This window comes from Chelon labrosus (assembly GCF_963514085.1).
Source record: "Chelon labrosus genome assembly, chromosome: 10".
Lineage (NCBI taxonomy): Eukaryota > Metazoa > Chordata > Actinopteri > Mugiliformes > Mugilidae > Chelon > Chelon labrosus.
The window spans coordinates 4,776,553-4,803,406 of NC_140360.1; the positions used below are offsets into that span (position 1 = coordinate 4,776,553).

General features: G+C 42.5%; 1 protein-coding gene across 1 annotated transcript; it reads right to left on the bottom strand.

The window, feature by feature from the left end:
- Positions 1–63: 63 nt before the first annotated feature.
- Positions 64–23,454, bottom strand: LOC311494117 (solute carrier family 41 member 1-like). Its single transcript, XM_084552999.1, has 10 exons — positions 23,125–23,454; positions 13,416–13,523; positions 12,465–12,536; positions 11,817–11,961; positions 10,880–11,026; positions 10,180–10,324; positions 9,592–9,671; positions 4,480–4,614; positions 3,668–3,816; positions 64–860 (listed from the first exon to the last, which is right to left on the bottom strand). Exons 1-10 carry the CDS (start codon positions 23,434–23,436, stop codon positions 687–689), a joined length of 1,467 nt encoding a protein of 488 aa, XP_084409125.1. The 5' UTR covers positions 23,437–23,454; the 3' UTR covers positions 64–686.
- Positions 23,455–26,854: the final 3,400 nt, after the last annotated feature.

Consider the following 26,854-nt stretch of genomic DNA (forward strand, 5'->3'; position numbering starts at 1 on the left):
TTGGAAACCTGATGAGGATGAAAACAAAAGAAGTGTGTGCTCCATTCTTTCTGAATAAGTTAATTACATGTATTAATTATATATTTGGAACTCGGGAATATTCCAGTCAGTGTACGAGATATGTCAACGTCTAATACTCTCCAGCATTGATGCATAGTTCAGCCGTCCCAAACACGGGCTGCTTCAAGTCTCTTTTGGTTTTTTTTGCTCAGTCCACATGTTCAAACAAACCATTCACAGTAAAGGCCGTCTGAAATAAAAATAAAAAGTCTACTATCTAGCTGTCACATCATCTTACTGCCATGTTATGTTGCTACGTATTCCTCTCTGACAAGCTCAGCAAATTTAGTTAACGAAGGAAAACTAAAAGACAAATAACGAGGAATGATTGTAAACTAAAGTTCAACGTACAGTTTGAGATGCTCGAAAAGGACAGAATTAAAAAATAAAATAAAATAGGAAGGTTGTTAAGTTGAAAGTAGATTTGTCCAGGCAAAGAAAAAACACTTCCCCTGTCAGTCTAAAGGTTAAAATATTTAAGAATTCCCTTGGTTATGAACTCTCCCAGTGATGAAGATCAAGAAAAAAACGCCTTATTGTCCAATTTAAAAGCATTTCTGTATAATTGTACTAACGTCGGTGCTTTAAGACAGTGGCTGGCTAATAAATAGTTCGTGGGGAGACACTTATAGACCCAGGCTCTGGACCAGGGAGACGCAACGGAAGCAGAGGGCCAGGAACCCGGTGCCCAGCAAGTCCCCCAGGGCCGTCAGGTAGGGGATGGAGAAGTTGTCGGGGTCCAGACTCCGTCTCCACATCGAGCGAACGATGAGGTCGGCAACGTAGAGGAGGATGGCCACCTGCAGGGAGGAGACAACGTGGGCGGATCAAAAAACAGACTGACTATAGTGATGCAGGTACGTTTAACCCCAGGGGTCGCCGGCACCACTTTAGATTACCGTAATTCCGTCACGGTTCGTGCTATCGAAAGAGTTCCAACAGTTTCTGGTAATTTCACGTGAGCCTCTCCCAGAAGATTATTACACCCTTTTAACGTGCAGTAAATTCTAAAAACCAGATGCCGGATATTAAAAGTTCCAGGTATTCTGGAAATATGGGCAAAAGCAGGATGATTTCTGACCTTTTTATAGTCAACATAAGCCAACAAAAGTCCAGGAGAACATTTTGAGGCTTAGGTGTTGAGGTTTTAAGGAGAATAACAGCCAGAAACAAATAAAAATGTGTTGCCTGATTGCACTGTTGATGCAGGACCTCCCACCAACCTCACTTGGTTAGCCCTTGTGTTAGCAACAAGTCAGGAAGTTGTAGTAGTTATTTAAAAGTACACCGATCCTAATATTGTGGAGGTCTCCATTGTTGCCTTCAAAAACAGCTGTGACTCATCAGAGAATGGACATGGACCTTCTGAGGGAGTCCTGTGGTGTCTGGCAACAGAGTGTTGTTAGTGGGAGGGGCCTTTGAGGGGAGGGGCCTCTTTGGATCATCCCACAGATACTTGATCAGTTTGGGATCTAGTGAATTTGGAGGCCAGGTCAACACCTTGTGCTGTTCTTCATGTTTTTGTTGTTTTTTAGTTGTTCCTAAAGTGTTTTTGTGTGTGTGTCTGTGTCAGGCAGCATCCTGGAGTGTCATTGCTATGGGGTGGGGGTCTCTGTTCTGGTCTAGTTGGGTGCTACATGTCTAAGTAACATCCACACCAATGAATAACAGGTCCTAAAGTTTCCCAGCAGAACATTGAATCGTCACAAGATGGTCATAATGTTATTTACTTCTCCTGTCAGTGGTTTTAATGTTGTGGCTGATCAGTGTGTGTAGGCCAATAGTCGTAACAAGTAAATGGACACATGGTTGAAAGTGAGAAACGGCCAATAATAATGAATAAACAGCTGTTGAAACCGAGTTGAATAGCTAACAGATGAACGACTCATGTAGTAAAACATAATGTGTAAATGTTTGGCAGATGTGGCTGGAATGGGTAAAGTAACGCTTAAGTGGTTGGGACGCATAGCTAAAATGGTTAAATGGTTTACGTAGCTGAGAGAGACACACAGAGTTTGTTTTTTTAGCTAATGGATAAACAATAAAGCAGTGTGTTATTTTATACAGCGTCCTCGTTCTACATATGAAATCTGATATTAGCTAAACCTTCAAGAGATTATCAAGCCATTGCCTCGGTTTCCAAAGGACACAAGATCTAATTTGGTGCAATAATACTCGTGTAGAACATTATTCCCACCAAACACTTCCAGCTTAATGAGCATCAGGTTTTTCAGCAAACACATAACAGCTGAGTTCATGCTGGAGGAGTTCAGTAAAGGTGACCGAGGCAGGGGCAGCAGTGTACATTTGGTTCTGTCCGGGAACAAGTCTTTATCTCAGCCAGCTGCTGAAACACCAACACCTGGCACGGGTCATTTCACAGGTAGGTACCAGGTGGTAGCAGGCCATTTTTGTCGGACTCCACAAAGTCTTGTAATGTACCTTCTGATGACTGGTTTTCACAGTTGTGTGAAGCTTCGGGGGTTAACTGAGGGCCGACGAGTTCATGGCAAGTCGTTCAGTATCAGAGGAAGATTTAAATGATTCCCTCTGTTACTTAAAGGGAATGAAGACATCTCACTAAATGTTTACATGGAGCTGAGTAATGCACGGTTTAGGCTTCTGCGTCAGCGACAGCCCGGACCCTACGTAGATCCTAACGCTGTAGCCTTGACGTGCACCTCCCCAGTATTTCTGGCTGCTTCTCCATCTCTGCAATTTATTGGATCGATTTTTGGATCAATAAAGATGGAACACATGGAGGAAAGGTTAAAGGGGAACTACTATTTTTTACAACCTGGACCTTTTTTCTGGCATAAAATACGGTTGTTTACTCGTTTTGTGTCATTTGCACTCGATTAGGAAATAATTAGATCAACGTATATCCATATAGTGGGAGTGAGTGGGGCACCAAGATGCGGCCTCTAAACAATGCGAAACTCGTTCATTTCACCAATATTTTGTTATGACACGCTAGTGCTATGGTTCGTCCACAACCTCAGAATCGGAAAAAATATTCAGCCATGTTGCAAAAAACTAGCAGTAGCAAATTACAGGTAAACAAGCCGACCGTCGCGGGTGCGCTCGCCGCTCAGAGACGACATCGTCCAGGTCAGAAGACGTGTAGGTCAATCTACAGACCCCAGATGATGATAACAGGTAACTCCAGACTCAATGTGGAATAGCACTAGCGTATCATAACAAAATATTGGTGAAATGAACGAGTTTCGCGGCAGTTAATGCGTTATTCAGAGGCTGCGTTTCGGTGCCCCATTCACTCCCACTATATGGATATACGCTGATCTAAATATTTCCTAAACGAGTGACACAAAAGATATGGGTGAGTAAACAATCGTATTTTATGCCAGAAATAAGGTCCAGGTTGTAAATAACAGTAGTTCCCCTTTAACTGAGGAGGTTCAAAGATACAAACATCTGCACGACTCGTCTTCGGCGAAATTTCGACGAAACTTTCAGTCGCCATTGTTGAAAGTGAAGCAGGAAGTAGAAGCAAATATTAACCCGACTGGCAAAAAAAAGACGCAGCACCGACTAGACTGACGAGCGTACAAGTATAAATGGCTCGCACCGGCGTAGGTAAGTTTACCTGCAGCAGGGCAGCACACAGGTAGCAGACGGTGAAGGCTATGGAGATAGGAGCCTCCTCTCCCTGGAGCAGAGAGATGGCGTAGAGGAAGACCAGGTGACCGGGGACGACCAGCATCAGCAGCACACGGGCTGACTTGGAGTTCACCCCTGGGAGACACAGAGAAGACAAGTACAGAGGGTTTAACTCCGTCCTATCTGCTGTGTTTTTGGTGTCTTTGTTCCGTCTTCACTTTCATCTAAACCATGTACTTGAAGAGTTAAAGATGTTTCATCCAAGTAGCTTCTTAAGTTCTGGCGGGGAGTTGGGGGTATAAACAGGAACATCTGTGGGTGTTGCCCATCAGAAACTTGCATGACTAGTGTTTGTCGTCAACCAGGACCGGGCCTTCAAAATCCTGGTCCTCTTTTGAGGATAACAACATCCACATTTTAGCCAAAGAAGACAGACGGTTTGAAAGAGGAGTAAAGGAAGCAATCTATGTCAAACTGGAAAAAATAAATCCCTTCTCTGAATAAGAGATTTAATCTGCCATTAGTTTAGAACACAGTCCGAACATCTGTGCCCGAGAAGTTTCAGATTTTCCCATTTCAAGTCCAACTCCCCACCAGTCTTTTAAAACAGAAGAAGCTACTTGGATGAGTGGTGAAAGTCCAGCTATTTACAATTACAACATACTCTAATACGTTTAAGCCCTTTTCTGGCACCTCCTGTCAGCTCTGTTTGTGTCTGAACAGGCTCCTAAGATGCCTGCATATGCCTGCATCTTTAATGAATTTTTGATGAATAAGAACAACATACGGCAGTGTTACCTGAGGAGAGGAAGGTGATGCAGGGATTGGGCCAGTGCTGTCTCATCTTGTAGGGCAGCACCCCAGGGATGCTCCAAAAGTGCAGGTAGGTCGAAATCCTGCTGGCCTGGATAGCCACCAAGTTACCGCCCACTCCTGCACGCGGACAGAAAAACACAAGAAAAACGACTAATCACTGATCACGTGACAATAACAACATGGACGCCTCTGAGAAGACAGGTGAGGAGAAGACAGTGGGACGTTGCAGTAAACTAGCAGCGGTTCATCAAGCGTGTGGAAATACTTCACTAAAGATGAAGCCCCTACTACGGCCCCTACTATGTCAGTCCTGAAATACAACTAAAGCACTAATGCAGTGCATCTGAAAAGGCTAACGCTAACGCCAGCAGAGGAACGGTCCAAATCCTCTGGACTGCAGTCAGTTAACAACTTCACCAAACATCCTGCGGTAACAGGGAGAAGGAGGCTGCACATCAACAACTTGTCAACGTTATTGCAGTACACGGAGAAGGCTTCGGAGAGTACTATTAAATGCTATTGACGATGCTGAGGTGCTGCATGTTTTATACAGGCTATACATATCTGTAGCTCACAGTATGTAGCACATGAGCTGTCTGTTCTCAGCGTATGTATTCAGGTCAAGAATATGGATTTCATTGCTGCAAAGCTTTACTTTCTACTGGGTTGTTATTAGTGGCGTCACATGTGTCTTCAGAAATGTCCCCAGAAAAAGACAGAGAAGGACGATATTGACAAAAACAAAACAAAAAAACAACATTCTTTTCCACAAAGGACAATAAACACAGCTGCAGGACCGTGGTCGCCTGAACTCATGTTAGGCCAAGCCATGACACACTGTTGGATCGGCGGTGATCCGGAGAGCGCCGTCCATCTTAATACGCAGCACGGGCCAAAGCACAGCAACTGAAAAACTAAGAGGCGAGTACAAAAAACAGATAAATGAATAAATAACTAAATAAAAAAGCTGAACTCGATACCCGAGAAATTATCGAGCGGCAATGTATGCATGGAAAGAAACTAAACTGCCTGCAGCTACGAGGTTCTGACAGTTAAATGTGCAAAAATCGTTAATTGTGTTAAATTCTGATGGATTAAAGTTCTTGCATATGTGTGATTTTATCCTTTTTATTCTGGGTGTGTGTGTAAGGACTTTTTTTTTTTATTTAATTAGTTCTTCAGTTTTCCAGATTCCACGGCGTTTTAAAGTCCTTTTTCATTTCGGTGTTGACAGCAGTGTGTGTCTGTGCCTAATCCCGTCATGTCAAACACCTTTCCAAGTATTTACCATAAAATAAATAGCACAGATGTTCTTTTGTGAGCCTGAAAAGACTCGGGGGAATCTGAATAAAACATAATACTGGTTTTAGTTGCAATCCACCGAGGGAGAATGGGGAAATTCAAACCAGATTGGCAAGTTAAGAGTTTACGGATTGAGAAACGGCAGGAAGATGGGCAGAAACCAAATGAGAAACAGTGACGGCGAGAGTCGGTGGTTATTAAAGGTCCTGTCGGTCGTGCCAGAACTCTGGGTGTGCACCATTAGCGGTTTATGTCGACTTCTCTCCTTCACTCAGTGGATCTCTGCATGCGTCACCTCGCAGCCAAACCACTTCATCTAAAAGCTGGTTCCATTCATTCTCCACTTTCTCTCATCCTTTTTGCAAACAGTATTATGGGGTGAAAATCCAACCCTCTTTGAGTGCAAATTAACTACACAACTTTTTTAACTGCAAGAGTTTTTATTTCTGTGATTTCTCCAGTCGATTGAGACGGTCTCTTGGAGAAAAGAGCTGCGTGCTGTTCTTAAGTCTCGACTCTAAGCTCCACAAAATGCAGATTTCTCTTCTCATTCTTCTTCCCTCTGTTCCTGATTAATTCTCCTGCTCCATTTAGTCCTTGGTCTTGAAGTGACTAACGAAATGAGACAATGCCTCTTCTTTTCACTTGTGGCTTTAAAGCACTTAATGCGATTTCTGACACGCCATTTGTCACGTCTACCATCGACCCAGTACCATGTGTCACCACCACAGTGTCACAGCTGAACAGCTAGAATACATTTAATGACATTTATGTAACTTGTAAAGCCCCTTTCTTTATTGTTAATTATGCTTTACCACAGCTTCTGAGGCAACTTCTTAGCCAGCCCAGTTGAGTGTACACTAATCAGCCACAACATTACGACCACTGACATGAGAAATGAATAACATTGACCATCTTTTAACAGTTCAGTGTTCTGCTTGGAAACTTTTGGACATGGCATTCATTGGTGTGCATGTTAGTTAGACATGTAGCACCCACCTAGACCAGACCAGGCACCCCCACCTTGTGCCAGGCTGCAGCCACCCCCAGCAGGATGCAGCCTGACACAGACACACACACAAAAAAACGCTTTAGGAACAACTAAAAAAAACATGACGAACAGAACAAGGTGTTGACCTGGCCTCCAAATTCACTAGATCCCAAACTGATCAAGTATCTGTGGGATGATCCACAGAGACCCCTCCCCTCAAAGGACCGCCCCACTAACAACATTCTGTTGCCAGACACCACAGGACACCCTCAGAAGGCCCATGTCCATTCTCTGATGAATCACCACAAGGGAGACCTACACAATATTTGGAATATTTGGTCATAATGTTATGCCTGATCTGTGTAAGATCTGTGAACAAAGATAGTGTGGGACTTTCAGATACAGACTAGAGATGGCTAACCACCTGGACATAACAGTCCAGAGGGACCTTAGTGGTAGATCAAAACATCAGAGAAGAAGGAAAATGTGACGCTCCAGAAACACCAAGAGCTGAACGATGAATTAAGAAAAATGTGGATGGGTGAAGACAACAGTGGTCTCCGTGGTGACGTTTCCCAAACTGGTATTCACAGTGAATATTTAAGCTGGTCTGGAGGTTTCCATTAGAAAGTTTCTTCTACAGAAAGGACTCTGGGACAGAAGAGGAGTGGAGTTTATCGAATATAAGAAGTATACAGCATATAAACTTGAGCTGCCTCCGGAAAACAACTGATTTTAGTTTGGAAATTAATTTCCTGAGCTGAGCTTTATATTATCTAAGCTGCCTATTTTTCAGCTTGCAACCCATCTATGGTCAAGATCTAGTGGTGTCAAACATCAGCGTTGTTTCCAGGTATTTCCAGGATGGGCATAAATATTCCTCGAGCATAACTTAACTTTAGACACCCAAGGGAGCCTTTAAACTATTTCAAACCTTCTTAATCCCACTTTTATTTAGTTCTAGAGTTTGTACATGACTTGGGTCTTCGTTCAATACAAGTTGTCTGCGTGACTTGTGCCAGCAAACTTACTAACATTGACTTATGCACAACAAGTAGCTCCAGCAGATTCCAGGAACAACATCTGAGATTACTGTCCAGAAGAGAGCAGTACTAGGGACAGCTAATACTGTGCAGGACACTCAATGATCCCGGCCTCTGGAAGGAAAAACACCAAACTTGGTTGCGTTGCATCAAAGCAGTCTGATGAGTACTCGTGGCCTTGGTGCATCTGAGTAAGCCGGTGCTTCTCGAAATATTCCAGCGGTTTAAAGGCTTCATTTACGGGACATGCTGGCAGGGGCAACGCGTTTTAGCCCATTAACTTCAAATGGCGTATAGTTTAATACTAGAGCCAGGGCTTTTTCTGAAGGATGGCGTACAGTATGATTTTAGACTGGTTTCCTGCGTTCCAGACAGCTGCTGGTTTCAGTTCATTTCACAATGGCAATTAAAATCAACCTGAAAAATAAACCAACTAGCTGGAAACAAGTCATCACGAATGGTTTTCAGTTTTATGGCGGGACTCTAAGCCTTTCCCTAGTTGGTATGGCTGGATATATGCAACGTAATACTTTGCTGGCTCACGATTTAAATGTATCTGTAACACTGAGGATCTGCTGTCAAGAACCTGAGAGCTCGCAAATTAGATTAAACAACTTTATCTGGTTTAACTCGTTTATTTTTTGTGCAGCTGCTTCTGTTTTAATAATGAAATGTGGCTTTCAAATAAAATAAATAAAATAAAGAAACTGAATATCAGTTGCTGAACATTTGATTCAAATTAAGAAATGACCACATTTTTTGTCATTTTGTCTGGTTTTATTTGCAGTGCTTTACTGGTTTTAAATTCTTAATGAGGTTTGATATAAGGAGCTAAATAAGCTAAAAAGTTGTCAAGGTACTGTATATTGTTGGAGATCTTAGACTGATAGGTTCCTATGACGATGACTCTGAATTTAACCGTTGAACCTTTGGGAAAGGAGCCGGTCGAAGTTTATCCGACTTCCAAATGAATGCTGACTGTTCAGAGCAGACATTACAAATCATCCAACTGACTCATCTGGTGGAGACGAGGCAGTACAGTAAGCGTGTACAGTATACAGCGTGTTGTTAGCTTTGATTTGTGCTTCTTTTCTGCATGTTTACTGATGAAGACGTGCTTTGTGCTGAACCTTCAGTGAGCTGCTCCTCATTAAAAGTTCTTACTGGTACCATTTACTCCGGATCTCATCTTTCCAGATCCTCCTGCCTCTGCTGCTGAGACAGTGGTTTCAGCTTTAAAGAGCTGTGGACGAGGTCAGCAGTTTAAACGCCTAAATGAGGTCAAAGTGGACTTAAAATATTATTATCACTGCTTTAACTTTAGCAAAGGGATTCATGTTACTTTGCAGAACACTGGATCTGAATGACCTTGCTAAAACACAGAAGTCACACAATGGTAGGTGACTAACACCAGTGTCCTGAGGTAAAATTGCTGATTTTGTCAATGGAGTCTGGTGCTAGCAGATTTAGTTCCTCATCGGTATCAATAAGGCGGACCTTGAATTAGATGGCTAAAATATGTTTTGCATGCGACTCCACCGCCATCTACAGTAAATAATAAGCTAACTATAGATAAGTAGCTCATTCAATCACACTTTAAAGATCTAAAGAACCTAAACTATCCTTTTAAGTTGGCGAACGCACAAAGACTTCCCTTAACTTCCCCTAAATATATTCAAAGGACTCTCAGAGCATCAGTCTAGATAACTGAGGAAGTAATATTCATGTGATTTCTAAATTTGGCATCAGTCATCTTACCATTAATGACGGGCGTAAAGACAGCCATCCCCTCGAAGTTCGGATCGCTCACTGTCTTGTCCAGTATAAGGCCTCCGAAACTGGAAACAGAGAGAGAATCAGAACAGCAGCTTTTTATGTGCAACCCTTTCTTTCGTCAGGTCATCTCTGAGATCAAGATCTGTCTTGAGGAGAGAAACAAGTTTAAACAAAGGCACTTGAATCGCCTTGAATCACAGATTTACCACCTTGATTGACATTCTTAATCCATTTAAATACACACATTAATGGATAAATACTTGATTGGGCTTGTCCCAAATCATTTTTTATTTCAACATATTTTACAGACCGCAGCATTCAAGTGTCTTTGCCTTTTATTAAAGATGCCCTGCACAGAATTAACAACCGAAATCCTTTGAGTGAATCGTTGATGCTGATGATTAATGTCCTAATAAAACATCAGACAGTTTAAATGTTTTAAATTTAAACCTCGACTGCCCCCCTTGTATGTGTATTGCTGTGTATCTTGGCGCTTTACCACCACCTGCAGACCGGTCCAGTGCAGTGAAACAGCAGCATGCACTGAGTCAAATTTTAATAAGTGCATACCTGCTAATGGACATGGCCACTATGACTGGCTGCCACCCTGAGCGGAGGACCTCTTTGATCTGAGGGCTCTGTCGGGCCACCACCACCCAGATGGGAATCAGAGCTATGAAGAGCAGGCACACCAGGGGGGACAGGTACCAAATATCTGTGGAGAGGGAGGGGGCATTCACGGGACATTTATCATGTCATCAAAAACGCTTTAGGAACAACTAAAAAAAAAAAAACATGAAGAACAGCACAAGGTGTTGACCTGGCCTCCAAATTCACTAGATCCCAAACTGATCAAGTATCTGTGGGATGATCCACAGAGGCCCCTCCCCTCAAAGGCCCCCCCACTAAAAACATTGTGTTTCCAGACACCACAGGACACCCTCAGAAAGCCCATGTCCATTCTCTGATGAGTCACCACAAGGGAGACCTGCACAATATTAGGAAGGTGGTCATAATGTAATGCCTGATCGGTGTATATCACAGTGAGCCGTCTGTGAAAATAAACCTGACCTTTGCTGCCATCTTGTGGCACAAAGTCAAAATAATAAGGGTCTATGATAATCCACTTCTCTCACTCCCTTGTTTTTATAAATTTTATAAATTTATAAATTAAACATCACGGCAAAAACTAAAAAAGGAAAATGAAATTTAAAAAAGGAAAAAAAGTTAAAATGCCTTCATGCAGTGTCCCTCCTCGGCCGTGTCTCACCTATATATTCATAGAGGGTGCTGCTGACCCCGGCCAGCAGGGACAGGGTGATCAAATCCCCCAGACTGGCGGCGATGGGTGTGGCCACGTTGTCGGGGTTTATGCCCACCTTCCTGGAGCCGATGATCACGCCAATCATCACCAGGCCTGTGAGGAGGAGACAGAGAGGAGGCACAAGACTGTATTTCAAGCTAAGCAAAGATCAAATGTACGAGTAAATCAGAGAGAGAGAAAAAAATATGTAATTGCAGAGTAAGAAAAGACTGGAGAGGTAATCCATTAGACTGAAGTTCATTAGGTACACTTCATGAAGGTTTCGTTATTCCGCTTTAGTTTCCAATAACTGACAGAGCTGTTGATCCAACTGTGGTTTGTAGCACTGTGTTCTGTTAAACATGTCAGGTCTCAGACTGCAGAGCCCTGTCTAGTGGTCTGTGAGTTAATGCAACATGTGCAACGTATTTCTCGTTTCAACTGTAAACCTAGAGTTCAGAACCGCAAACACGACCGCTCACGACTCTCTTATAATTTAAAAACACACACACAAAAGAAAACAGCGATGGGAAGCTGAAAAGGGGAACGAGAAATTGTATTTTTTTCCCTTTGTACTAATGTTGTGTTTGTTTGTGTGGTCTGTTGAAGTTTAAAGCAAATTGCAGTTTAACGTTCTGCGCTTTGAGACCTTAAAACAACTGCAGATTAAAGTTTATGGATTAAATGTGACAAGGGATTAAAATATTTAAGGTTTGGTGTCTTGAGCTAAAACAGATGCAGTGAAGATATAATCAACTACGACACCCTGTAAGATGTTGACTTTATTTTATTATTTTTATTGTATGGCGGCTATCGTCTTTTTATTAATTTTACTTATAAAGTTTCAGGCTTTATTCAGCTTCCAGTCCATGCAGGCCGATAGAAGCATCCCTCCCTGACTGACCTAAGGACAGAGCAGCTACGAACGCAGTGGTGATGCTGCTGGCACACAGGACGGCTGCCTGGTCCAGTTCGACCCCTCCTCTAGAAATGGCCCCTAAACAGACGGCTGCTACCGCTGCCAGGAAGCCCACCACCGTGGCCTGGACCTGCAGAGAGAGGAAGAGGGCAGAGAAAACTCAGATACAGAACAAGAATTAATTCAACACACAGAAGAGTGACATTTATGCAAAAATCCTCACAGCTAAACTAATCGATCAATCCAGTAATTGTTTGGTATTCGAATCCCCAGGCGTTCCCAGGCCAGACGAGAGATATAATTCCTCCATCGTGTCCTGGGTCGGCCCTGAGGTCTCCTTCCTGTGGGACATGCTCGAAACACCTCCTCCCGTGTGTCCGAGCTCCTTACCTCTAAGGCTGAGCCCGGGCCGCCCTACGAAGGAAACTCATTTCGGCCGCTTGTGTTCGCGATCTCGTTCTTTTGGTCATTACCCAAAATTCATGACAATAGGTGAAGGTTGGAACATAGATCGACCGGTAGATTGAGAGTGTGTGCGCCCCTTATCTGGAGAATGCACCTTTTACCTTTTCGCACTCATGCAGACCCACAACAGCCCATCTCCACTCCTTACGTGAATTAATAGTATGTTACCTGTATCAGAGCCAGATTGCTGCACACCATGGTCCACTGTTTATCAGGGTCGTCCATTTGTCCCGTGTTGGCCTGTGAATATGGAGATAGCACAGTCACATCAATCTCAGATCAAATTGTACAATTTAGACGAATTGAATTTGCCAATAACATTGTGGTAAGACATGAAATATTACTGTAAAAAGTCTGAACAAAGCAGACAGTGGGTCTGAGCTGAACAGACTGAGTAAATAATTAATTAGGTCTCACTACAGCTCAACGATAAACCCATTTCTAACAACACAGGATTCAAATTACAACTCACATATTACGATGTGCTGTTAGTAAACAGTGTATGGGGCATCAGTGGAAAAAACTGACCAGGTACCTTCCAGGAATTACAAGGTGAGGGGGACAGGTAAGAGAAACTTGAAGGTGCGTGCAATTCCTCCAACGGCCACTTGGTGCTGGCTCCAAACGCGAGATATAAACATGTTTGAACAAGTTTTTGATCTCGTTAGCAAATTTGTTCATTCGTGACATCTGCATGGGGGTGAAATTTTTACATTAACTCACTAGTTCAAATTGTATGAAGGCACTGAGTTGAGCCTTTGAGTGACAGGTCAGTGACACAGACTGTACATAAAGATGGACGCCATGACAGCTCCTCAAAAGTGAAGTTGAAGCAAGTAGAGCTCCCCCTGGTGGCTGGCTGCAGTATAGGTCATAAGCTCCACCCCCCTCCATGTTAGTGGGCGGGACTTGGATCAAACTAAAACACTAAAACAAAGTTGGTTTCTTTTTATTTTGAATAGTTAATATAATGCTGATGTGTTCAAGTTTCTTTTTAGTTATTTGACGCTCAATAAACAGGATGTGACGTCATGATGATTGACAGTTGAATCCATCATTTGTTTGTAACTGGTGGAGGCAGAGCAGAGTGCAGTAGTAAATAAGTGTAACTCTTCTTACAGCAGTGGAGAGGCGAGCAGCGAGGGTCATCTCCAGGTTTCCTTTGAGTCCAACCAGAGCTGGAACCAGGATGAAAACCTCTGTGATCACCTTAAACACCTCCCAATGCTGCAAGACAAACACACAAGGAATTAAATATTAAACAGACCTTCACAAAGCAGAGCACAGGAACACAGACACCGAAGTTAATCCTGATGTATTTCTGCCCTAAAAGAACCACCGGTGTCGTCTCCACCTCCACAGATGTACCCTCTGAACCTTTCCCTTGCTGATGCAGTTAAATAACATCATTAGATATTCTAGACTAACCCAGTAGCCTACTTCCCCTGTTTCCACGTCTCTGAGCATCATCTGACGCCACGCTACACTGAACAGGTTCAGCAGGTTCAGAAGATGCACGGTTCAGAGTCGTGTGTTCTAGCTCCAGCTCCAGCTGGCAGGTCCAAGACAATTTAGATCTTTAAATAGATGAACGTATAAAAAGGCAGAACAGCTGCCAAGAGCAGAGTGATGTGGGGCAGCAGTAGGCGGGGAGCCAGGGGTTTACAGAGAAGAGAAGGGACTAACAGCAGAAATATGATGGAAAGAGTTAAATAAGTGCAGCAGTGACAGAAACACACTTAAATATAAAACACAATATAGGCCACAAACAGGAACCAGACACGGTGCATGAAGGAAACATGTTCTTGTTCATCCAGAAAAAAAACTGTGCACACTGTAGAATTGTTTTTGCAGCAATTGTGTCCCTGTGTCCAAAAGATTAATCTTTGCAGCAAATGCAGAGTCCTTGAGAGTGGAATATAAATAAAAAGGTAGATAAGCCTCTTAGCTAGCTTGCTCAGCTAAAATCATGAATGCAGCGTCTTGGAATGCTTCCAGAAATACGCAAGTTATTGTTTTCCTCATTTGAGTTTTCGAGTTTTACGGGACTTCTCTGTCGTCTTAGATTCCAAAACACAGGATTAGATGTTTTTTTGTGCAAACACATACAAGAGTTATTGGTGAATTGGTTGAAGAAGTTTGGGAGTTTGGTTGAATTTTGGGATGCATCATCAGCAGTGCTCCTCTGATTCACAAAGTGTTTCGGCCTTTCACACGATACAACCTCATCAGAGTCGGTCAGCTACAGGGTGATCGATCCTGAGCCTGCATCCAATGCCCAATTGTTCATGAGAGTCGCCTTGTTGTAATGTTGCACACATCTCATCTTAAAAGCTATTAAAAAACTAAATACAAAACTAAATATATTTAAGATTTCTGGTATTAGTTTCCATAAAACATCAATTCCAGAATTAATTTGGGTTCAGAGTTACTGGAGTTTATCTGCGAGTCAAATGATGCAAGTTGACGATGATGATGGCAGAAATTAAAACGTAAAGTTAGAAAAACATGAAGTAGACACTATTCACGCTTCCCGTCCACTTTCAAACATGTTTTCCTCATGCAGTAGTAGTTCAACATCACATTTTTGGTAACTTGGTTATTTGGAAACAAAACCTGAATGAAGAGACAGGAAATCAGGAAGTAATGTGGAAAGCAAGCAGAGTCTAAAGTGTGGTCGTAGTAAATCATTCACCCTGCAGAGGGCAGTAATACGCCGTGTAGCATAAAAATTAGCCAAAAATCCCAAAAGTTGAAGAACAAAGTGAAGAAGGACTCAATGAGAAGAAAAGGATAAAGACAGAGGTCTTTTGAGCGGAAAGTTTATCTCCAAAGTCTTGCGAGATGATTCTCTTGACAAGAATAAAGTTATGTCCAGAGCTTTCTGAGCAGCTGAGATGTTAATCAAAGTATTATAAACTTGGCAAATATCTATTCCCAATATACAGAAAAACAAACAAACAAAAAAAACATGTGTTAATATATCTTATATATAAGAGGAAATGAATCACACTTAAATTTGTTATGCTATTGATGGCCCCAGTGCAAACAAATGTATTTAGACTAACTTTGTTCAAAACAAGAGAAGATGGTTTCAACTCCTAATATCAAAAAAAAAAAACAATACATCTCATCTTGTCAGAAAAACAAATGAATTTGAATCTGCACTAAGTTCCCAAAGCTAGCATAGCTGCAGCTAGCCTGGTGACGATGTCAGGACTTACAATGCTGAAGCTCAGTGGAGGAAAATTAACAGTACATATAGCATAACTATAACTATAACTATAACATAACTATACTATACTAATATATTTCTTTTTAAATTTTTGTCCGTATTTAGCCAGTTACTTATCGCTCATCCATTCTCACTCCTATGTTGTAAATACAACAATAAACGCTACAGGGGAGGAGGGTTTACAGGGCGCAACAAGAGCCCAGCAGAGGATGGCGAGACAGAGAGATGAATGAGATGAGTGTAGTAGAAGTGAACTTGTTCTTAAATGTGTGTCTATTTATACACATCTTTCGCAGGTTCCAGACCAGTGGGTCTGGCTGACGGCTGTCAGGTCTGTCACAGGGAGGCTATCTTGGGACGTGGCCCACTTCAGCTGTAATACTGTTGCTGCTGATTACATGTGACCGTGATGGGCCTAAACCCAACGTAACTAAACATGGGTCTACTCTAGACCAATCCAATCTGGAACTGGATGAATTTGCAAAGTGTGAAAATGACATAATTTTTTTTCTTGTTCATTAAATGTAAATCTTTTTCATAATTTTCTTCTTTGCACTAAAACAAACTAAGTGGCGGCCCGCTTAAGATCAAATTTGGCTGTGCTAAAGTGAGTTTGACGCCGCTGTTGTATATCATACCAAGGTTAAAAAGGGTTTCTAATATCTCTATCTGGCCTCCGTTCCCCTTTTCCCTCTCATCTCTGAACCACTTATTAAATTAACTGTCCACTTTTATCCCAGGGCTCTTCTCTCTCTCCCTCTCTCACTCAAATCTAAATCTGATTTAGAAAAGCTCAGAGAGGGGGATGTTACATGAGGCTCCATCTGTTGATCAGAAAACATCACTGTCAACGGAGAAGCAGGGATTGTTATAGCTACTGCGCAGTAGGGGTTGAACAGACTGGTCGACTACTCGGTTTGTCGACTTCAGTGCTGTAACATGATGTTTTAAACATCATGTCGACCAATCACTGATCACGTGACAATAACAACATGGACGCCAATGTGGAAATACTAAAGATGAAGGCCATGCTACTGTGACATGTCAGTCCTGAAATACAAAAAAAGTACTACTGCAATGCATCTGAAAAGGCTAACGCTAGCAGAGGAACGGTCAGTTAACAAATTCACCAAACGTCCTGTGGTAACAGCGAGAAGGAGGCTGCACATCAACAATTTGATAAAGATATTAGACCTTCAGTTGCAGGACATGGAGAAGATTTCAGAGAAATGCCATCCCATCTAACAACACGCTGTGGAGCACTATTAAATGCTATTGACAGTGCTGAGGTGCTGCCTATTTTTATACAGGCTATACATATCTGCGGCTCACAGTATGTAGCACATGAGCTACAAGTCAGTTAAAGCATCCATCTGGCTCTCTGTTGGTTCTCAAGGAACTACATTTCTGTGCGATGGTTCCACAATCCTGCCTTTCCAAGACTTTAAGGAACAACCTTTTTTCTCTAGTGTTTAACTTGGTCACAGAGTGGCTCAAGTCATAACTATCCAATATTCAATAAAAGGCCAGTGTCACCCTGACAGTAATTTCTGCTTGTGGATGTAAAATGACACCAGTTGAGATCATTCTCACCTGAGCAGCACAGAAAGTCGTACATCACAGTCACCCACACCTATCCACATGTCCATCAATCTCTCCACTTTATATCCGAGCCATCGCAGCAAACTGTTTATGTGAAGTCAACCCATTCAGCCACTCATCCGTTCAACGTATATGGTTGGGTTTCAAACCTCAATGCTTATTTTAAACACGGCAAACTGAGTATTGAAACCTGTAAAAGGATGAGGATTGTTCTTGTTGGTTTGTTTCAGCCAAATGGATATTGTGAATTACAAATTGCATCCAACATCCTACAAAACAGAACTTTTTGGTTTAATAATAACAATTATCTGTAGAACACTAGTTCAAGTCAAGTATTATTAAGCATAAAAAGTATTATTTTGATATTAGCAATGACTCAATGTTCGAATTTTCCTACTTGTATAAGGTCCATGACGATACCAGCGGAGACCATTCCCAGTCCGGACACCAGGTACGGCACAATGACCTGGGCAGCAATGAGCCAAGAGCTCTCTGGTAGGAAGCCATGTTCGGATCGAGTCAACTTCCATGTCACGCCACGCAACTTCTTGCCCTGGTAGCGCAACTCCAGCTCCAAACGAGTCACCACCATGATGAACGGGGCGGCGGTGATTGCGGTGGAGGGGTTACTTTAGGAACTTGGATGTAGAGTTAGCCCATGGTAAATGTGATATGAATCCAAACAGAAATAGAAAACTCATCGTCTGATATGTCCAGATAAAGTTGTTCCACCTGTCGGAGGAGTTAGCGAGGTGAACGTCCTTGGTTTTAAAAGTCAGGTCAAGGACAAAATGTTTCAAGACTTCACTGAGACCCTCCTCGAATAGACAGGATGTGTGAAAATCATTCAATCCTTCTTGGTAACGTACCAGTAAAACAATCTGTTTCTGTTAACCTCTTTCTCCTTGATGGAAGGTGAATAAATCAGTAATCAGATGCTGCAGAAGTCAGAATCTAGTCGAGCAAGCAGGCCACCTTTTTTAACTCTTTTCCCAGAAAGTTAAAGTTAAAGGCTTTATCTCTAACTTGAAGACTAAGGTGCATGACATCTTCAGCCCAGTGGTGAGTCAGCAGTGATGAGGTATCCATTCGTCAGCAGCACTGAGGAAAACAATCATTAACACAGTTTCTGACGATTCTGACGTACAGTCAAAGTAGTTTGACTTGAGAGTAAAGCTAAAAAGATTAATTAAATATTTGGAATAAAGACTAGCGAGGTGACTTCCATAAGTTAAAAAGATCCAACTTAACACTGGCTGCTTCAGATTTCAAGGAATCCTGATTAAGTCCAGCTGCTTCGAAGAACTCCAGATTAAATTTGATGCAGTTCAAGAGATTTCCCGTTGAGTTTTAGTGTTTGTTGCGTCAAGTCGTCAGTCCATTTGGTCCCGACTGAAATCCACCTGACTTCCAGAGTAAAGGCACAGATGTCTGCGAATGACAGCAGGGCTTTCTGTCACAGCTGTGACTGACGGGGGCAAAACGCTGAGAGTTAGGAGAAGCAGGAAGCCCTTCTGCCTTTGCCATTCCAGCCTGTCCCCCGGTCCGGTCGGCTCACACTGACGGCGAAGAGGCAAAACAACGCGAGCTCCATAAAGTCAATATGAGGTCCGCTGACGAGATGCAGCAGCCGGCTTCAGGCAGGATGAAGTGTTCCTCTCCTCTTGTCAGCATCAGGGCAGTCCTGCTCTCCTCCGGCTCGGCTCTGCTGTGACGTAGCGCTGAAAGAGGCAGGGCTGTCTGCGCTGTGCAAACTCACGAGGGGAAACGACCGGCTTAATGCCTCACACACACTCCCTCCAGCTATTTCTTGCTGCGTGTCTGCCTCTCACCCTCCCCTCCCTCTTGCCATGTGACATCCCTCTCTCTACGTCGGACGGTCTCGCTGCGTTTCACCCTTCCTAATCTCACTCTCTGTATCGTGACTCACTCTTTTTCTAGATCCGTGTCCTCCATGTCTACCTTCTTGTCCACTGCAACCCCTTGTAAGGTCAAAGAAAGACATACAGCGCCGTGTAACACTGCCCTGATTTCATCTTAAATGAAGTAAAATCGATTTAAAAGCACTTTTTGGGTTTATCACAATCTACAAATCACAACAAACTCTGTAACTTTCTCTGCTGAAGGATCGTCCTTCTATTTATTATATCTATAACTGCCATCATCTTTATTTAATCTAGTTATAATCGACATTTGCTCTGCATTAGTTTGTCATTCATCTTGATTTGCGTGGTGGTAGAAGGTGATTGCCATTCAGTACTACACCAAGTGCACTCAGGCAAAGGCTGTGCCGAAACAAACACTGAATGCTACGTTTAAAAGAAGAGAAAAGTTTTCTAGAGACAGCGTCAAGGTGGAAATTATATTCCTGAGAGAGTTACAGAGTTAGGCCAGCCCATTTCTGAAGTAGAGAACGCAGGTTTCTCTGGAGCCAGGGTACGAGCTACCCTTCTCCTCTCTACATTAACTTTGACAGCCCTGTTTATTGGAATTTAAGCCAGTCACACATGATTTAGGAGAATACGTAAGACAGTAAAAGCCTTTATGAATTTCCAAGGGAGGAAATTTTGTTTACTTGGGACATCCCTACTTGGAATAGCTCATTATCCAAGCTGTACAACAGACATAGCGGTTGTACATACAAGCCTTCCAAAGGCACTGAGTCACTGAGTGTTTATTGATTACACGCTTGAAGACAGAAGCTTGCCAGATGAATTCTGAGGCGATTGTGGGATGTACTGTCTGATCACGTTCAGACAAATTGTGCAAAGTTGCATTTCACTTGCTAAGAGATCCACGAACAAACAACAACTAAAGACAGCAGCGGTAAAGGCCTGGACATGCCTCTTAAAGGAAGAAACCAATTCTTTGGAGAGGCTGTCAATATCTACAAAGGATTCATTTGTACGATCAGTTTTGAGCCTGCACATGGAATTTATATATCTTATCTATCTTTACCATTCACCTCTAATGGGCATTCCTCTCTTTTACCAGTCTGGTTCAATGATAGACCACATGATAATATACCCAACTGGCTTATATGAATATGTGCATGTGCATGATTGGTTGTTTCCATTTAATTTCCCTTCATACATTAGTTAAATTGTCCTTTTGCAGCATGTTTCTGATGAAGACCACTAGTCAAAGCGCGTCGGCCTAATGAAGCTGTTCCATTTACCACAAGTGCAGCTGGAGTCTTGGCCAGAGTACCAACCCTAGTTCTTGTCTTTATCCTCCTTACGTTCAGATACGCTACTCTGCTTGTCCTTGTACGTCCCCTGTGCTTCGGGACACAGCTCCCAGCCAAAGTCATGACTAATCCATCAGACGAGGGTGGAGGGGAGAGGAGGGGGATCAGATACTGTAGACTGGAGAGTGGAAGAAATACTGATGAGCAACAGATGGAGCGAAAGTGAGCGAGCAGTATGGCATCCAAGTGACTGTGTTTCTGCTGCCGCTGAGAGCCCTCCGTTCAGCCTCAGCCGGTCACAACCTCGAACAACAAACCTCACCCTCATCCCATCTCAACGAGGCTGGACGCTCAAAAGAACCAGGCATTGTTCGTTGGTGTGCGAGTGTGTGCTTTTGAGGATGTATGTGCTGTCTACTTGTTTCCCCTCCCTTCAGGTTTTGTAGTTCTTCCTCTCATCTCACTCTGTAGGTTTGTGTGTAGCGTGACTGGCTCTACTGCTGATCTTAACATGTTACTTAAACGTTAAATTAACCCATTCATTGACCTCAGAAGTAAAGCAGCGGTTTGGTGGTAACTGCTGTGTAAGGGCAGTGCCCATCAGATGCTATGCCTTATGCAAGACGGGAAGGTCCGGCTTCCCTTGAATATAGCTCTTGACTTACTGACTTGATTTTTATTTAATTTTGTAACATTTATGTGTGGATGGATCTTGATTTGTTTGTACAGTGTGCTGCCAAGATTACTGCTATGGATGGTGTTTCTTTTCAGGGTTAAATTGTCCTCACGTTTTCGTCCTCTTAAAACAGTAAGACCAATTTGTCGTCTTTTGTTTCTGGAGTTTAAAATGTTGGAGAAAAAAAAAAGCAATATCAACTTAAAACAGTGTGGTATTGACGGTTTGCACATTGTGTAAATATCTTAATATCTTTTTTGACGGTATGCTCAGATGTATTTCTATTCAGACGGTCTGTGTGGACATGAGTCAACTTGAACCAAAACACAAAAGAAAAGATGATATCATTTGTAAAGTGACATTGTACTCTCGGCTAACTAGTCCCATTTCTATTCTGTACATTTAGGGTGAAACTTGGATCAAACCATATATAAAATGTGGAAATCATGAGATAAATTAGGGGCGGCTGTGGCTCAGTAGGTAGAGCGGGTTGTCCACGAACCAAAGGGTTAGCGGTTCGATCCCCGGAACGTGCCACATGCCGAAGTGTCCTTGAGCAAGACACTGAACCCCCAGTTGCTCCCAGTGCGTGGCACTGGTGTGTGAATGTGTGTATGCTTGTGTGAGCGAATGGGTAGATGTGTCTGAGACTGTAAAGCGCTTTGAGTGCCAATAGGTAGAAAAGCGCTATATAAAAGCAAGGCCATTTACCATTTATGAGGATGAATGTGTGTTTATCGGTGGAGAGGAAGAAAGAGGCACCATCGGCTCGTCGTAAGGCAGACGGCAGTGTGTCTGATTTCCCTCAGCCCAGCTGGCTGCAGACCGAGAGCCAGGAATGTCTGGCACAGGATAAAGACGCAAGAAGCCCACACACACACACACACACACACACACACACACACACATTCACAGGTATCCACTTCACATCAGCTTTCAAATAAACTGTCCGCTGTAAATACCCCTACTTAAGAGCGTGACAGGCATTCAGTGCATTCATTACAGCTGTTTTTTTTGTGCACATACATGGCAACACCAGATCAATGTTTAGCCCCGAACACCTTGATTCAACGAGCGATTGCTGACACATACAGCTTCATGTGTGAATAGTTGCTTCCTACAGAGCCGCAGACATGACATCCAAGGGAAAACTAATAAATTGAGGCCATGAAATACTAATTTATGTGGAAAAGAAAACTAATTCCGGGGCAAACAATATCTATTCGAGGGTTCCTGTTAATGTTATGCCCATAAATTACCTGGACAGCTGTTAATGGTAAAATATTACGCCGTGAAGGTGAGCGTCTTTTCTTGTTCTGCTCTTGTCAGTATCTTGTTATCTTGCATTTAATTAGTATTTCACAGCCTCTGTTTATTAGTTTTTTCCTCGGATGTCACTGAGGCTTTCCCTTATTTATGTATTTTTTTTCTCTATAAATAATTACCGAAGAGGGACAAGGCAAGGACAGGGGAAAACACAAATGCTACAGAGCATCAAGGACATCGAGAACATCTACGTACTACTGAGACTGATGGTTGTTTGTATGAGTGTATAACCAAAAAAGGAATTAATGAATCAATAAGACAAGAAAAAAAAGAAAACTGGATCCAGTGTTAACGGGAATATCTAGGTCGTTTAGACATTTCTAACAAGAGGATACAGGAAAGGGCACATTTTTAATGAATCGATTAATCAATATCCTACGTTCAAATAAAAATCTCTTGGAATTGGGAAATCTTTTTTTTTTTTATACTTTCTTTATTTTATGTAAACCCCAGGTTATTGGATTAACTTGCAGAAATGACATATTTCACCTGAAGAAAATTATGATCAGGATTGTTGACTAGAGTTTACTAAAATCTACAGTAGAAACAATAATTAACAAAAGTTAAAAATGGATGGAACAATGGATACGCTGCACATTGTTGAGTAACTTGCACTCAACCCAATTAGCCTCTCTCCTGGGGACGACAGCCCGACTATCTGTGGTTCCTACCTCAGTACTCCTCAACGTCAGCCCTAACAGATGAGCTCCTAACAAGAAATCTGCCCTGGACATGATTTGTGAAAGTTATAACAATGACACCACTACTTTTCACACTTGAATTCTGACACCTCACTCACCTGTACGTTGTCCAGCACCATGCCGGCCATCACCATGCCCATCCCAGCCAGCAGATAGGGGAAAACCACCTGGAGACAAATAGCTATGGACGACTCCTCCTCCAGTTTAGCCACCGGCACTTTCGGCCTCTCCTCCTTGGTCTTTTTTGGAGGAGGCTGGAGCACTGGCGGCAAGGCGAGGTCATCCTGACCGTCTAAGGTGCCCCTCAGGCGGGTAGTGGGGCTCTCGCCGGGGCTCTTCGCCTTGGAGCGGGACTTTTTGTTCTTTTTCCTCTGGCGGGCCTGTTGTGGGGGTTTATCCTCACCGGGCATGATGGCAGTCCTGGTTGTATTGACTTATTTTGGGGGATACGGGACACGATGGGACGTTGGGTGGGTGAGGTGTTGTTTTATCGCTCTCCTTTGAATCTCAGGCCTGTAAAGTGACGAAAAAGCAACGGAGGGTTATTGAAAAAGTAAAAAATAAAAACCAGGCACCCCCACCCCATAGCAATGACACTCCTTGATGGCAGCAGCCATCCCCAGCAGGATGCAGACACAAAAACACTTTAGGAACAACTAAAAAAAAACATGAAGAACAGCACAAGGTGTTGACCTGGCCTCCAAATTCACTAGATCCCAAACTGATCAAGTATCTGTGGGATGATCCACAGAGGCCCCTCCCCTCAAAGGCCCCCCACTAACAAGATTCTGTAGCCAGACAACACAGGACACCCTCAAAAGGCCCATGTCCATTCTCTGATGAGTCACCACAAGAAAGACCTACACCAATATTAGGATTAGGATAATGTTATGCCTGATCAGTGCACATTTTGTGTGATTTAGGCACAAATACACAGGAAACTGTGGGCTAGCGGTTAGAGTGGTTAGGGACCATGAAGTCATTGGTTCAGTTTCCTCTATATCCGTGGCTGAGGTGCCTTGAGCAAACACCCGAAAACCCCAAAACTACTTCCTGTGCGTCCTGTGCGTCTTGCATGACTGACAGCTGTTCTAAAAGTGCTCACTTGCATGCTTGGTTACACACATGTTGCAGAAAAAGAAAAAAAAAGCTGATTTGATGACTTGATGTATTTTAAGCTATTAGAGTTCAACTCGGCACATCTTTCTCCACAACATGTCTGTGAGGGCTCTCAGTCATCCAGGTCATCTCCAGAAAACACAAAGATGTAGCAAAGGCAACTGGACTTCCTTGACTACATTTAGCCTCTCATGCAAGTTACAATTTCGAGGCCTCTGCTTTTTTTTTTTTCCAACACCCTCATTTGAGTACTAACCACCGGGGGGAAAAGAAACCAGGATCAAAACAGCTTCCTCCAGCTACAGGTAAGTATCTGGTCAAGAGAGTTTCTGATGTTCCCCAACTCCAAACTCGCTGCTTGGATGGAATCCTCCAAATCCTTGTTTCAGCTCGGCTTTCTGATTAACTTTCTCCTCTGGTTATAGATCGAATGAGGCAGTTGTCCTAATATCTGCTGCTCCTCTCTCAGTTTTTCACAAATCTACAAAACTATTCACGGCTGTCTTTGCACAAATAAATCTGCTTTTTGCGCTGCCTTATTTTGCATGAACCACTACCTCACCATCTTCTAGTTTTTAAAACTTTAGCAATTATTTATTTGTAAAGTCTTTCCACCGCCACGCTGTATATACAGAATGTCTTTATATTTCTATTTTCCTCTACATATTTTTCAGAGTGTTGTTATGTTTTTGTATACATTTTTCAAATTTGCATTGTGTTTTTTGGTAATTCTCCTGTCGAAGTCGTTATTGTTTTATTTTTTGGATGTATTTTTGCCAAATTCCTCGCTACTGTGACAAGGTAATTTCCCATACGTGGGATTAATAAACATATCTTGTGTCTTAAATTCAAGTGTTGCTCATGCTACATGCAGATATCAAAGCGTCACACCGTTTTATGCAAACTGCAACTCCTCTCATTGCTATTAAAATTGCTTAGTTGACTAATACTCTTACATTTTTGTTGACATTACTGAAAATTTGTGAAAGCACAACTTGTGAACAAACTATCTATGCTCCAGAGAGGGAGTAAGAGGATTAAATGGCAGGCTAAAAGGCAGATTTCATGAATTAATTCAGGAATTCACAGTAAAACTATTCTTTTTATTCCTCGTAGGACACATTCAGACTTAGCACTGCTAGCATTTTATTCCATTATCCTGCTTTATCCATTATCCACAGACACTGACTACTAACGGTAGGGTGCTGGTGCTTAAAAGCGAAATTAAATCATTAATAATACACACATGGTTGAACACTGACTCCCGGTAATCTCCCAAAAATGTCAGAATTCATCTGCTGCTCCCAGAATAATGGAAAAGAAAAAAGAAAAAATCCTCTGTTGACATGAATTCCTTCACTGGAGGCTGCCATCTGTACATCCCATAATGCAACTGCTGGTAACTACGGTTACACAACTGGGAGCTCTCTGATTGGGTAAAAAAAAAAAAAAGGGGGAAAAAAAGCAGGAGTAAAATAAACGTGCCTACGTGTAGCCCCGCCCCCCCAGAGTGCGTGCGCAGCTGTTTGAGTTTGGGATTAGAGCAGCTGCGTGTGTGTCACTTTACGCGTGTTAAGAGTGTAGCTGTGCTCTAATCCGGTTGTGTTTCATTCATAGCTGAATATAAACCCGTAGGAGGCGGACGGATGCAAATACTTTTATAAATAGTTCATAAAGTCCGAACATGTCAACTGCTGCACCCACACAGTGCAAGAAGGTGAAACTGCTGCTGAGTTTCCTCCTCTACAAACAAAAGGACACAGTTCTCCTCTGTACAATACATCTGTTTATGCCATTGTATTGCTTTATCCTACTTTATCCCCTTTTTTATTTTTATTTTTTTCAAGTGCAATCCTCCCCATTGGAGTTTGTCATCATGATATTAATGTCATTATGTATATTCAGACTTTAACTTTGGTTGTTTTTTCATCGCCTGTAGTTATTAGTATTAGTAGGAGTAGTTAGTGACTCACCTAAAACTTGATACCTTCTGTAAATAGTTTAATAGTACCTTAAATACTTACTGTTTTATATATATATTTATATTTACTTTTATATAGTTTTTCTTGTCTTACCCTGTTCTATTTTTCGTCTCGCTTGTATTTTTGCACCGTCTCGCCCTGCTGCTGTAACACCTCCATTTACCCACAGGGATCATTAAAGTATCATCTCATCTTATTTTATCTAAAATCAATCAAAATTAAATATTTATTGGGGATCCCTGGTAGCCAGTGGATTTCAAAATAAAGTCCATTAAAGACTGAAATACCTTTACATAATCTACCTCACTATACTGTATATTTTTTACCCTTTCCACTGACTGTACTTTCTCCTGACTTTGTGTTTAATGATGCTACTGGATACTCAATTTCCCACAGGATAAATACAGTATCTATCTATCTATCTACAGACTTTACTATAGCAGTCTACGCTGTATGACCAGTGCTGCTGTGTAACCGCTTTGCAAGCCTGCAGCAGTCACGGCCGATGATAAAGACACATGCTCGGACAAAGCAGATCCATCATTAACTTTGGCTGAAAAGGAACATCAGCGCCGCAAACAGCCGAATCAGCCCTATAATCCACACGGTGCAGATTAGTTTCCTTATTCCGAGTCGAGCTTTGACTCATCGTTCTTACCTTTGTCTCCTGCCAGAGCTTCGTGAGGTTAAGTGTGTGCACAGAACGCAAGCTCCCAAGAATAACCGC

Coding starts and splice junctions, on each gene's coding strand:
- LOC311494117 (XM_084552999.1), bottom strand. CDS start 23,436: ATGCCCGGTGAGGATAAACCCCCACAACAGGCCCGCCAGAGGAAAAAG. Junction 11,027..11,816: donor CGTAGCTGCTCTGTCCTTAG/GTCAGTCAGGGA, acceptor TCCTCCTCACAG/GCCTGGTGATGATTGGCGTG. Junction 9,672..10,179: donor GTGGCCATGTCCATTAGCAG/GTATGCACTTAT, acceptor CTCTGTTTCCAG/TTTCGGAGGCCTTATACTGG.